The sequence below is a fragment of the Rhagoletis pomonella genome, unplaced genomic scaffold (assembly GCF_013731165.1).
Source record: "Rhagoletis pomonella isolate Grant_MI unplaced genomic scaffold, Rhpom_1.0 Rhpom_scaffold_00013, whole genome shotgun sequence".
Lineage (NCBI taxonomy): Eukaryota > Metazoa > Arthropoda > Insecta > Diptera > Tephritidae > Rhagoletis > Rhagoletis pomonella.
In genome coordinates, this window is record NW_023458567.1 from 3,158,864 (window position 1) to 3,172,747 (window position 13,884).

At 39.5% G+C, this 13,884-nt stretch overlaps 1 protein-coding gene across 10 annotated transcripts in view; it reads left to right on the forward strand.

The window, feature by feature from the left end:
* LOC118748512 (ceramide synthase) overlaps positions 1-13,058 on the forward strand; it is a 22,900-nt gene extending 9,842 nt beyond the window's left edge. For 9 of the 10 annotated variants that reach the window (XM_036483016.1, XM_036483015.1, XM_036483011.1 and 6 more), the window contains 4 exons: positions 10,093-10,585; positions 10,685-10,912; positions 10,997-11,095; positions 11,285-13,058. In XM_036483016.1, the coding sequence (XP_036338909.1) occupies positions 10,093-10,585; positions 10,685-10,912; positions 10,997-11,095; positions 11,285-11,479 (1,015 nt within the window). In that variant the 3' untranslated portion in view covers positions 11,480-13,058. Of the gene's footprint in view, positions 1-10,092; positions 10,586-10,684; positions 10,913-10,996; positions 11,239-11,284 lie in introns of those variants that run through there. The other variant, XM_036483020.1, reaches the window with a different exon arrangement.
* Positions 13,059-13,884: the final 826 nt, after the last annotated feature.

Genomic DNA, 13,884 nt, shown 5'->3' on the forward strand with positions numbered 1-13,884 from the left:
TGAACGCGCAACAAGATGTAGTAGATTGCTTTTTCTGGACTTTTTCATCCAGCTTCCTCTGAACGTCTTCGCCTGATTTCTTTGACTTATTCTTTTTACCGATTGAGCAACACGATAAAATTGAAGGCTTCCTATGAACGTTACCTCCATCCTTCTTCGGCTTCTCTTTTTGATCGCCTGAAAAAAATGGAACTTAATAATATGATCTTGGTTTTTATGAAAACTAACCTTTCGCTTTACCTTTTTCTCCAGACACCACGACGGGTTTAGCTTCGTGTGACCTCTTCGGCTTTTCTGTCTTACTCTTATCCTTTGTTGCTGTGCTTGGTGGTCTGTGTTTGCTTGACTTCTGGGTTGGTGCGGGTTTTCTCGGTTTTCTTTCCGCCTCTACTTTGCGCGTTCTTTTCGGGCAACGAAAACATGAGCAGTGACCATGATCGGAATCAGAGTTATCTGGGAAGATTTTCGGTCTCGTCGTAGGTTTATTTTTTCTATCAGTTTTACCAATGGAGCCGTGCGACTTACTCTCGGCAGCTTTCGGTTCCTTTTTTCGTGCTACATTTGCCTCAGCTGACTTTGTCTTTCTGGGAACAGGTATTCTATCTCTTTTTGTTCTTTCGCCTTTGGGTCTCAAAGTGGCCCTATCCGCTCCACTACTTTGTGAGTGACAACTTTCCAGATCATATGTCAGAATTTGGGACGGATACTTTCTAGTTGGATGCTTTTGATCAAGTGTTGTGGAATAGCTTTCTGGACATCGGCAGCTATAGTATAGGTATGAATCTGCAGAATATTGGCTATGTATTGAGTAATATGATTCTACCTCTGACCGCCCATAACCGGTGTCCTCATTAGGTGGTGGCTGCGCACTGCTCGTGGGTTTGTGTGGCTCCCGCGCATATGTTGCTCGCAATTTTTCTAGTAATTCTATTTCCTCTTGCGTGAGTGAACATTTTACTGGTAGTACGACGGGCATTTGATTCGCGCTGGCCGTAGCCTGAGCGGGTCTGTAAGCTTCATATTCGCGGCGCTGCTTTTCATCTTCGGATTTCTTACGCGAACCGCAGCAACCGACACCAGATTTCTTCGATTTCTTCTGCTGCTTCTGATGCTCTTTCTCGCTCAGTCGGGAATAGGAGCGCCGCTGTGGATAGCCGCTGTTGGCAGAGCTGATGCGTGAGCGCGATTTTTGGTCCATCCGCGCTTTTTCCTTGCGCGACTTGTGCGGTTCCTTGGGGCTATAAATGGAATCATCGCTTGAGCTCTCTGGACATTTGCTAGGGTCGCGCTCTTTGCTTTTGTCGTTCTTCTTCTTGCAGCATGTTGTCGATTCCGGTTTCTTGCTGTTCTCAGTTGTTGGCGCGGGGCGTGGTTTTGGTTTCGTGGTATAAATGGATTTGAGTTCCTTGTAGCATTTTGCTTCTTCGCGCGTTTTGAACCTGCAATGCTGCAGATCTGACGCCTGTCGACTTTGTCTCTTCCTTTCCTGATCTTTCTTCGCCGCGGCCCTTTCCTTTGACCTCACCCGCGCTGATTGCCTACGCTTGTCTTGTGGTTTTTCTGTTTTCTTGGCCTTTACGGCTTTTCCCATCTGTTCCTCATTTTTCCTGCTTCTTGAGCGTGGGGTTTGCGACTTTTTTGGCTTCCAACACAAGAATCCTTTACCTTTGGATTTTTCGTCACCGTCGCTGTCGTAATCATCTACGCTCGTGGCGGTCTGTGAGTAGACGCGCGCTATGTTATGGAGTTCGCGTTGCACGTTTTCATCCCGCAGCAGCTGGCATTCGCAATCGCAATAGACTATGTTCATCTGAGACTCACCACCCATTTCCGTCGCATGCGGATTGATCCACAGTTCGCGTACCTCCTTTTCCGTCCGCTTGCTGGGCGCACCCTCGCGCTTGAGGCTCGACCTGCGCTTCTTCTCATCGCGTGGTTTAGCTGTAGCGGGCATCTTGCGCGAACGCCACACAAATAAGGAACTGAATTGAGGGAATTCCTTAGTGTTCCGATCGCTGGTTCCTCACGAATCAGTTAATTTTGTTGCGATTATTTTTTTTTGTGTGCTAAATTTACTTAGACATGGTTCGCCATGCTAATTTTGGGTGGGGATATGTGCTTGCCGCATTGTATTTACCAATGAAAACGCCAAAAGTTTGGAATTTAGAATGCGTATGTGTGAACAAATATTTTTTTTTTTTTTAATTCATGTTGTGTTAAAAATGAGAAGAATGAAAGTAGATATGACAAGATATTGCATGATAAATAAAATGCTATCGAAGTGTGGAATTCAATTTATTACTACTGGCTCCACTCTCCGTATTTCATTTCATATCGAGGCTCTAAGCGTTTAAAAATTTCAGTCATAATCTGGCGTGGTTTCTCCCCACCTCAGCTACTAATCCTCATCCGTCTTGGCTGCTGACGTGGTCGTTGTAGCCTTGTTCTGCTTGTCACTCGTTTCCGCCTTGGCGGTGGCTTGCGTTCATCGGCTTCTTTCTGCTCGCGCACCATGCGCTCTGACAGCCTTTGGAAGTACTCTTCCAATGATGAGGTACTTGGCGTATCGGTTGGAGTCTTCATATTGCTCTCTTTGGCTTCATAGTAGCACGTTTCTAGCTGTGGGTTTGCTTTGTTTTTCTTCAACTCTTCCAGATCCTCTACATACTTGACTGTAACGTGCCCGGGCTTGGGAAAAAAGCTCAAAGTGGTGAGTACGTCATAACTTTTCTTCTCGCGCGTTTTTTTCAGACTGTATTCCTTGCTCAGATCACTTTTCTCTTCTTGGGCATCTCCTTGCGGCTCTTTCTTTCGCGGCTGGAGCAAATGGAAGTATTTTTGCAATACTTCCGCAACGGCAACTACTTTTTCGTTTTCCTTCTCCGATCCTTTTTCTTTTGGGCTCTCTCGCCCTGGCTCTTGATTTGAAGTTTGAACGTTCTCTTTTCTGGCGTCAAGCGCAGTATCTAGAGTTGTCTTTGTTTTTCCCTGCTTCTCAGTTGTTTTCTCCTCTTTCTTTGTCACGGTTTTCTTTGCAGCTGTCTTTCGACTTGGCTCGTCGCCTTTCCCTAGACACTTAATGCAGGGGCCTAGCATTTTTTGCTTTAACGTTCGTTCGTCTTTCGCCGACTTCTTTTCCGGCTTATATTGCCTAGCTCTTCTAGTATTGAATGTTATTTTCGAGTCTTGCTTCGTTATTGTTGGCAAATGCTTCTCGCATCTGTATTGCCCATATTTTCGATGCAAGAACTTTCCATTGGCCGCCTGCTTTGTCCTCCCATCCTGCTCTTTGATCTCACCGACCGCCGTGGCTTGAGTGCACTTGCATTTATCACATCTACCACCACGCTTGGGCTTGAAACATAATATGAATCGTTGGAATTTCGTGGGCCCAGGTGGATGTCGCACGACGGTCTCACATTTATTGCCGCACTTACATTTATAATTTCTCTGCTGTGTTGCACTTTCTTTAGGCTCAACTTGTTGATCCTTTTTGGTTGCGGTGGCTTCGCCTTTGTCCGCTGACTGGTCGCTGAGGCTGGCGCTGGCCCTCTTCTCTTTACTGCTGCTGCTGCTTTTGCGCTGAGTCGGGAGATTGAGCTTGGCCATGGGTGCTTGCTGTTCTTTACGATTTCTTGCGGGTTGGCAGCATTTTTGACCGTGAGGCGTCTTGTGGCAGTGGTATTCTGGTTTCAGTAGTATCTTTAACTTGTGATTGACACGTTTCAAATGCTTCAAAATCTCCATCTCTGTACGTATGTAAGACGGCACATCTCTAATTTGCGATTTGTTTTGGCTATTGCCATTCGGTGACCGTGGTTTCCCTCCTTGATTTGGTTTATTAATGGATTTATTTCCATTCGAAGCGGGGGTAAATTGGCGGTTGCAAGCCGTTTTATCGCATTTCTTATCCGGCTTTAGAACAATGCCTGTTTGTTTTGGAGCCGTGCCTTTTGGTTTTGTAGCTTCGTCCTCAGGTTTTGGTTGCACCTCTGGTTCAACACGACCTTTCATTCTAGAACTAGTAGCGGTCTATTGATCTCACCGAAATTTTTTTACTATTACCATTTATTTATTTTTTTCTGCGATTAACTAAATGCAAACAAATACACTTTTAATTTTGACAAACAATTATTGTATGGCATATCAAAAATCATGCAATAAAAATATATCATGCTGGAGAGTGAGAGCGTTCAGTGAGTGTAGAATTTAATAGCGTGTTGATTAAAAAACTCGGAAGCGCAATTCTGACTAGACGCTGGCTTAACGCAATCTAACTTAAGCCAATCTCGACTCTTTTTTTTAAATCGAATACAACTCGTTCGTTAATTCCCGAGCTTCTCATTGGACAAGTCGGGCACACTTTTGCAGCGCTTAACCGGAGATTAGACTGAGGGATTTACCTCTTATGTCCAAAAAAAAATATACGTGACTTAGGCTCACCGTCTGCCGACGCTATAATGTCGGTTCCGGTTTTATTGGCACGTTTTAAATCCATGGTTCTAGGATGAGTATATCCGTATATAGTCTTTGGAAAAACAGTCGCTATAGATTTAAGGGAGCTAATTTGCAGTTCGGTTAGATAATAGAGCTGCTCTGGACGTTTCTAACTTCTGTCTCTACTTTCGGCGTTGCAATATCTATTGGGCTTTCGTTACCTTCGTACCGTTATTCATTATCGATATCATTCGCATTTTTTTTTGTTATATTTATCGATACATCTATTTATAAGTATTGCTACCGCTGAAGTAATCGTTTTCCCCCGATATAATTATTAACTAATATTAATTTATCGATATTTTTTAACAATCTGTTTTTTTTCTTTGGCGATAAATCGATCGATCTCAATTAAATTAATTTAAATTAATTTTTGTTAAAAGTTACGAACAAACTTTAATTAAACCTTTTTTTAAATTTACATTATAGAGCCGCTGGGCCTGAGTGGTTAGAAGTGCGTACTATCACTCCGTAGCACCTAAGCTAGTGTTCGATCCCTGCTCCGGAAAATATCTAAATTAAAAAAAGTTGTTTCTAATAAAATCCATTTGTTCGGAGGCGGCGTAAAACTGTAGGGTCCTCCTTTTGTGTAACAACACCAAGACGTACACCACAAATTGCCAACGATTTTATTGATTGTTATAGAGATATTTTTCGATTATTATCGATATATTTCAAAATGTATTTTTTATTCCGTTGAAGATACTTACATATCTATACTCTTATTAGCTTACTGCATAGTAATAGTTTTCAATATATCAATATATGTATGTATGTTTATCGATTTTTATTGCTAGATATATTTGTGGACCTTTTCATAACTTTACTGTTCGATTGCCGATATTTCTATCAATGTCCTCAAAATCCTTATAGATTTTTTCGATGATTCTCGCTATGGATATCGGTAAATGTAATTATGGCAATTGTTATCGATATCATCATAGCCATTTCATATCTATGACCTTAACAACTTACAAAAAAAAAATTAAAAACAATTTTTTCGGTTTTATTTTCTATTTATTGGGACGATATATTTAAACACATAACCGGACACATTAGACTGCATCACCAAAAAAAAGTCGAGGTTTTTACGCCGGGATTACAAAACGTATTATATTTTAAGACCAAGATTTAAGACCAAAATATTTCGAAAAAATATTAAGATTTACGTGAGCTGGACCGATTTGAAAATACCTCCGAAAATGGACTTTTTTATGAATACAAATAGTTTCTTAAAATTGTCTCGTGAGATTTTTTGAAAAAAAGCCCCTCAGATGACAAAACAGTTTAAGCTTAAAATAGACTTTGTTATGAATACATACATAAAACTACTCAAAAATGTTTTTCAGCGGAATCACAGTAATAAGATTTTTGGTGCTGTTTTAGAACTGTTTTTTCGAAGATTTGTTTAAGAAAATTTGGAAGAACTGGTCCAAAACTATACCGAAATAGACTTATGAGGTATCTGTGGAAAGGTATTTTTTCACTCCTTTTGTTTTTTTGCAAAAAACTCATTCACGACCCAATTCTTTATTAAATACAAACAAATCTTAATTCAACATGGATGACGCCCTTTCTCTTTCATGTTTTGAATGAGCTTACTTGCATAAATAAAAAGGGTGAGAAAATACCCTTCCAATGATACCACATAGGTCTAAATCGGTAAGTTTTGGCTGAGTTATTCAAGTTTTTCTTAAACCAGTCTTTGAAAAAAGATCAAAAACAGCATCGACTCTTATTATTATGATTCCGTTTAAATTTTTTACATATTTTTATGCAAGCGGCGAGTTTGCTGAATACAGTGCTTTTAACATTGAGCTTAGCTCTAGTTTTTGGCAATTGTTTCTCTACTGCTTTGGTCCCCGTCGACTTTTTAGGGTGTACGTTGTCAAAACTGTATATCTTTGAATCGCGTCGCCTTAATTCCTCTCTGATGTAGACTAGCATCTTCTCGAACGATGCTGCGCTCTGCTCACGAGACAATTTATCGGTGGAGCGCGAGGGGGATTTTGAAGTGCTTATCTTCGCTTCGCTTTTGGACTTCGATGTCCTTATTTTGGCTCTCCTCTTCTCGCTGACTTAAGGCAGGCGTTCGTGCTCCGATTGCGCTTTCGCTGATTCTCATATTTTGGCTGCCTGCTCTTGGAGCGTTTCTTGATTTTCCTCTTTTGCTTATGCAGGTACCTAGCCAATTTCAGCATACAAACGTAGACGGCACCTCGTGGCGCTCAGACGAAGCTGTGGTGGTCCTGCTGATCGTCGGCTTGTTTGTTGAAGTAGTGGGTGGTTCTTTGCTTTGCTCGTCGCAGTGGAAGGCTGTTCGGAATTTGAGCGATCTTTTGGGTTTGGCTCGTCTTCTGGTTTTGCGTACGGATTGGGATAAAGTGGCTTCCGCTTTGAACATAAGCTTTTGTTGTACCTCCTGTGCCGCTCTAAGAGTTTGTGATATCTCTTGGCTTCTTTGGCGGTAATTTGGTAAATATTCGACACTTTATGGCATAACTTGTGGCGTCGCGGCACGTTTCTGAGTTTACCTGGCTTGCATTTGGGTTTTTAGGTATCGCCGTTTTATTTCTGTTACCAAACGTGCTGCACGAGCGTACGCTACTCTCGTTGTCGCTTGCTTCTTTGTTGTTGAACAAGTTCAAGATTAACTTGCAGAATACTTTCAAAGGTGATTTACTTTGTTCTTCTTTTTCGTCATCTGTTTTCTCCGCCTCGCTGCGTATGAGTTTAAGTTTCTTTTTGTGCTCCAGTTCATCGCGTTTCTCAATCGCCTTTTGTATTTCCTTTTGACGCTTTATCTCCAACTTGATCTGCTTCAGCAGTTCTTTTTCACGCTGCTTAATTTCTCTTTCGCGTTCCTTTCTCAACTCTTCTTGCATTTTTATATTCTTCTCCTGATCTCGCTTAAGCTTTTCTCTGGCTTTTCCTCCTTTTCGTTCTTGCCTCTTTTTTATTTCCTCCAGTTCCTTTTCCTTGTCATAATCCCGAAACTCTATGCTGCGTGGGGCTATTATGGGGTAAATTCTGTTATCTCTTCCTTCAGACGCAAGGTGTCTCTGCAGCTGCGCTTGTCAATGCAATGGGTTTCGGGGGTGTGTCTCTTGGTAGTATTTATAGATTCTTATTAGCGTATTCAATGAAGGTTCATTTTCCTCGCGCATCATCTTTATGCCCGACTCTCTTCGCCTGTGTGTGTGTCCCACAGGCGCACTTTCAATTCCTTATTCTCTGCTGTGATTTTTAAGATGTCCTTGCTGGGTCGTATTCGTGGATGTGAATCCGGAGACTGTGTGTGGTCGTATTTGCTCGCTGTGGCTTGCAGCCGCTTAATTTCTTCGCAATCTATTTCCTGTTCTTTGTGCTTCATGTAGCGTGGCTCGGTTTCAGCGTATTTCTTCATATCTTCCATTTGTTGGTTGACGTCTGAGTCCTCCATGCGCGTTTTGCCCTTATTCTCCCAAATCGACTTGAGCTCTTTTTGGCCGTTTTTACGCTTTGCATCGAAAAGTTCTTTAAGCGCGCTCGTTGGCCTTCCTTTAGCTCCTTCGGTTGCCTTTACCTTTTCTTGTGCTTTCTTTTCATTTCTAGCCTGCCTTTCTTTTTTTGTCTGCTTTTTTTCTTGTCTCTCCTTCCGTTTACTTTTTGCCTTTTCACGCCCCTGTGCTTTCTTCGCCACCTCTTGCTTGACTCGTCTCATTTCAGCACTGAGCACGCGTTCGCAAAAGGGTTCTTTCTGCTGTTCGCTACCCCTTGGCCCTTGAACGCTAGTCGTCTGTGCAAATTGGTAACCCTGCTTCGGGGCAAATAAGCTATAGCGAAATGCCGCTTCGGCTTCTTCGATCGTTCGTAGTTTTATGCGCGACGTCTGGTTGAGAGTTTTTCTTTTGTTTATCGCCACGTCTTGGCCAGCGGTTGGACGGTACACATCGTCGTCATCGTCATCATAGTCGTAAGTAGATCTAGGTTTTGTTTTACTTTTGTTCTTGGAGGAGCTTGTAAAGCATGAATCACTTAGTTTTTGTATGAGTCCTCGTCGCTCAGGTGTTTTCGGCGTGGACTTGACCTTTGCCTGACGTGCACCAGACGGTCTCCTCCTCCTTGCCGACGCCGCTGAATTAGAGTAAGTCTGCCTGTCTCTGTCGCTATTTTGTTCGGGGTGAAATGCCACGCGTCGTCCTTTCAAGTCCACACCGTACAAGCGGTTGTGCGCCAACATAGCATTCTCGTGCTCTTCAAGCAAGCTGAGAAACTCGGGCGAAATGTGTTTAAAGCGCTTGGGGTCCATGCGTCGTTGTTCGGTCTCGCGTAAGGGCTGTGCCAGCCGCAAAAATTGCTGTGGATCGGTCGGTTTTCGCGTCGAGATGGCGAGCATTTTGCACTTTTCCGTCAAATTCGCACTGTTAGTATTCTGTTCACGCTGACACTCGTACCACGATGTAGCCGTGTCCGGTACATAGATGCTGGACTTCTTCGTGGCAGCCCAGAGACTGTCGATGATCTCATTGCAATCGGTGCGACAGCGCGTATTTGTGCGACCTAGCTGTGGCTGCAGTCCCAGCTGTTGATTGAGGCGCATTGATTGATTTAGCGTGTCTGGCCTGCCGTTGGCGTTGACACTGCTGATGAAAGCTGCATAGTTTGAAGGGCAGAGGTAGTCCTGTTCGGCCTGTTGTTGCTGCAGTTGTAGACGCTGTTGTTGCGCTTGGTAGCGAGTGTAGGTTGGTTGGTTCTTGTTCGTGAAGAGGTCGGGGCCGTAGTAGTTGCGGCAGCGTGAAGCTGCCAAGATTTGCGACGTCAAGTAGCGATAGCAGTTTGTATTACCGAAGTTGCCGAAATTCATGACTGCGCATTAATGAGATTCATACATTGGAGACCGAAACATTCAATTTTAGTACAAGAAATGTTGGCGCTTTTAATATATATATATATATATATATTTTTTTTTTTCTTTTGTTTTAGGAGTTTTCCGAATTAAAGCCGAATGGAAAACATGTAAATTACGAAAATGTTCATTTGAAAGTTACAAATTTTGAAGTGCGCATTGGTGCGCATCTGAAATACCGAAATGTTGAATGAGTCAATATTCAGAAAAGTCAAAATGGAGGTTTGATGGAATTACGAGATTGATTTGTGTAGTGAGGATTGCCATCAAGGCGAATTCATATAAGGTGGTATCCATTCAACAAATACAACAATTACTTGTATTTAGTTTGCGCTTTTAGCTGGTGATTGTCAAATTTTAGCTATTCTTCTCCGAATGAAAAAGGGCGACAGAAAATACAAACACTCACGTTTTCACTCACTTACTAGCAAAATATAAAATTTTGACAATCAAACGCTACACACAGCTGATTAAACAACACCACCTTATATAAATTCGCCTTGTATGTATGTTAGTATTTGGCCGAGCTTCTCCTCCGATTTGTGGCGTGCGCCTTGATGTTGTCACACAAAAGGGAGGGACCTACAGTTTTACCACTAAAAAATACCGCCAATCGGCACTTTCAATTTCTCATCTATTTACTATATGTATACCTAATCTCGAATTCCATTCTAACTACATATGTACGATTTTTTCTCCCATTGCAGAATCGTTTCCGCCATACAGGCCGCATTCTCATTTCTGGTCGGCTTTATTGTATGCAAATCGACCTGTAGCAAGTCATTTGTCTACGCCTCGCATTTCTTGATGGAAGCCTATGGCTGGTTTGGCACCGCTTACTTTATGTACGACATTTGGTCCATGTACAAAGTGCATACACAGAAAATCGCTGACAAATTGAGACTGATGAGTCTGAATACCGCCGCTGGCGCAGGTGTGCGCTGCTCATCGAATGGCGTCAATATTGTGAATGGCGCTGCTGCTGGTAATGGCAGTTGTGATGGTTACAGTGATGGAGATGATTCACCGGTACGCGCGACAGCACAGCAACGCGAAAACGATGATATCTACGATTATGATGGCGATTGTGTACAGATACCGAAGGATGGCAAGTGGGATTTCATCAAATATGTGATTACGCATCCAGTTATGATGATCCATCATATCTTCATTGGTACTTTTGGCTTACTGGTTGTGACGGTGAGTAGTGTGTGTGTGCATGTGAGGATATATATTAATATGTGCCTATAAAATCGTACATATATATGTTAAATCGATTTATGTTTTTGTTTTGAACAGTACATACGCGGCGGTGGCCACTGCATCTACAGCTATATGTTCATGATGGAATTCTCCACGCCCTTCGTTTCGATGCGCAGCATACTGAGCACTATGCGTTTGAAAGACTCACGCGCTTACATCATCAATGGTCTGCTAATGTTGGGCACGTTTTTAGTGTTTCGTGTTTTTATGTGGCCATACGTTATGTATCGCTATAGTGTAGCCATCAATGTGAGCCTCTGGCAGGTGAGTATTGTAAAGATGTGGTCAGATCTGCCATACAATATCTATTGGGGGAATTATTATTAAAGTAAAATTTTTTTTCTGCAGGCGGTGACCACTTTGCCACGCGGTTGCATTATAAGCATTTTGATACTCTTCCTACCACAGCTTTATTGGTTCTTTTTGATGGTCAAAGGTGCACTAAAGGTGAGTAAAATTTATATCGAATAAAATAGGGAGAAAATAATATACAAATTTCTTAAAAGCGCGAAAAAATCAGCACCTCTTAGCTAATTAGTTCCATTAACTATCCAATAGTTATGAAAGTGAAAGTAATGCCCCATATGCCCATATTAAATTATATTGCTTGATACTCTTACTTTGCGCATTTTCCAGGTACTTTTACCGGCAAAACAAAAAAATGCTGCAACCAAAAAATTGCGGCAGTCAAAAAACAACAACTTATCACCGGTGACACCAAACGCTGAACAAAATTTTAATCAAATTTGCGAAGCTGCGGTCAACGGCGCAGCCGAAAAGAACTCAATACAGAACCAATTGCTATCATTTGATAGAAATGTTAAAAATTAGATATATGTACATACAAACACAGTTGAATTTTATTGGCAGCAAAGAACCGTTAACCTCAAGGAAGATGAAGTTTATTTTTAACATAGTCTATGTGTACCAATAACATCTGCTTTGCTGTTATTCAATTAAGTTTGTAAAAAATTTATTTTGTGATTAATTAATTTATACTTATTCTTGCATTCATACAACCATTTATTCCAGAGCACAATTTATTATATACCTACATAGATAGTTAACATCTTTGGTAAAAAAAAATCTGAGTTACACGTCTATTCTGCGCTGTTAATAAAGATTTTGTAACCGGTGAATAAAGTTACTGTCAATTTTTAAAGCCTTTTCGCATACTGTGTCCTCCTATAACCGGTAAGTTTTGTTACCATCTCATAAGCTGGGAAAATATGCAATGTCAGAATTTCCACAAATCTTCATAGCTGAATTGCTGAATATTTAAACTACATTACCAACCTAGAATCGCGGTGACAAGAACTGGTAACATATTTTGGTAATAAAATTTCCCGGTTACAAAATCTTCGGTAACTGGCAGCATAGAATTGAATTGATGATTTATTTCCAATTAACTTATGCATTTGAAATGTCTTCTAACTTTGTTCTACATATGTAAAAGCCACAAAATAACACTCGAAGAGAAGTTAACATTTTAATTTTTGTAAACATTGTTAATTAACTATTAAATATTTAATATATTGAATTTGCTGATGGTCATTTTTGACGTACTTCTACTTATTTCTGTATGTGTATAGGTGTTTATTTATGCAATTGTGTGTATGCAAGCGCCAATTATTTTAGCATAATTACATATATACCAACCATTTTATAAATTAAATGTTAATTTAATACGATAAATGTTATAAAGGTAATAGATATTACACACTTAGCAGCATACATACATATTTATTATATGTATACAAAAGAACAAATACTAGTTATTAATATGTAATACTTTAAGTCATCTAATTTGTAACATTTTAGTGAAGGCAGTACAACTAATTTTTCCAAATATATATATATTTTTTTTTGCTTGAGTTCCTTTACTTTTAAACTATAAATTATGTTTGTATATCTGAGTATTGAAAAATAGTACTTGAATTCGCGTATTTATAACTTGCCCAAATTGTAAAATTACATAAATTTGCATGTATAATAGATGTGTATTTAAAATGATAATAATGCCGTTAGCAGCATTTAATCAGCTTGCGCAAAATGCAATGTAGACAAACTAAAAAGTAAACCTAAAGGGAAAAAACCCAATATGAGCTAACACATTCGATATCTCGCATTTTTTTGCTGTAGATACTTTATATTGATGCATTTTAGTCGTATACAAGTTTTCATGTGTTGTGAGAAATACATATGTATGTATGTACAAATAAATTAAATAAAAAATCTACAGCAGCAGCCAACAAGCAGGCACACTACTAACTACTCGTGCTTATCGTTTGTGTGCAGATATACAAAAAAAAAAAGAAAGAAACAACTAATAAAGAATCTGCATAATTGTTTAATAACCTGTTTCGACTGATTTATAACGGAGGTTGGTTTTATGCGGATAATAATAAAATTATGACCATTAAAAAGCAACAGACACACGACACTTTGCTCAAGCTCTTTATTAAACTCTCAAAACCAAAACTTTACTTTGAAAAAATATCTACTTGCAGTCAGATGGATACTGCTGGTCATGGCTTTTACCAATTCCCCACTATTAATGCCAGGTATATCATATCCGTTCACTCATCTTCAAAGTAAAAAATCTTAGTCGCAGCAAGGCAGAAGCTTCCTGCGGCGAAGTAATTTTGAAATGGATTTTTCAAAAGCATTATTTTTATTATGTTATTATTTATATTAGTTTATAAACATATGTATTTGCAATTTTTATATTATTTCATTGCAAGAAATAACATAAATTTCATAATTTTTTTTTTTTAATTTACAAATTCCGAAGTTTAGTAAATAAAAATTTCCTTTTCAGCAGTTTGTACTTTTACAAAAAAAAAAATTTACAGATTCCCTCTGAACCTCTACTATTTTCATGCAAATTTTTTTTCATTAATTATTTATGAAAATATAGTTAATTCTATAACATAAACCATTTAAATCAAAGTTTCCCAATTTATATAAAGTTCACAAAAATTTAAATAATTTTCATCAAAATTTCAAAATTTTTACTCAAAATTTCTAGAAAATGTTCGAGTATGTAAGTTATGTAAAATTAAGAAAAATTTCTATTTTAATTAATTTGCGTAAGCTATAAGTGTAAGTGTAAATTTAATTTAATTTGATATCGATGTTTTTGGTTGTTTTGAAGTGTTTTTTTGTAATTCGTTTTAATACAGTTTTTTTTTTTACGGTTTAAAACCTGAATAAAAACCGTGATTAATCAAAAA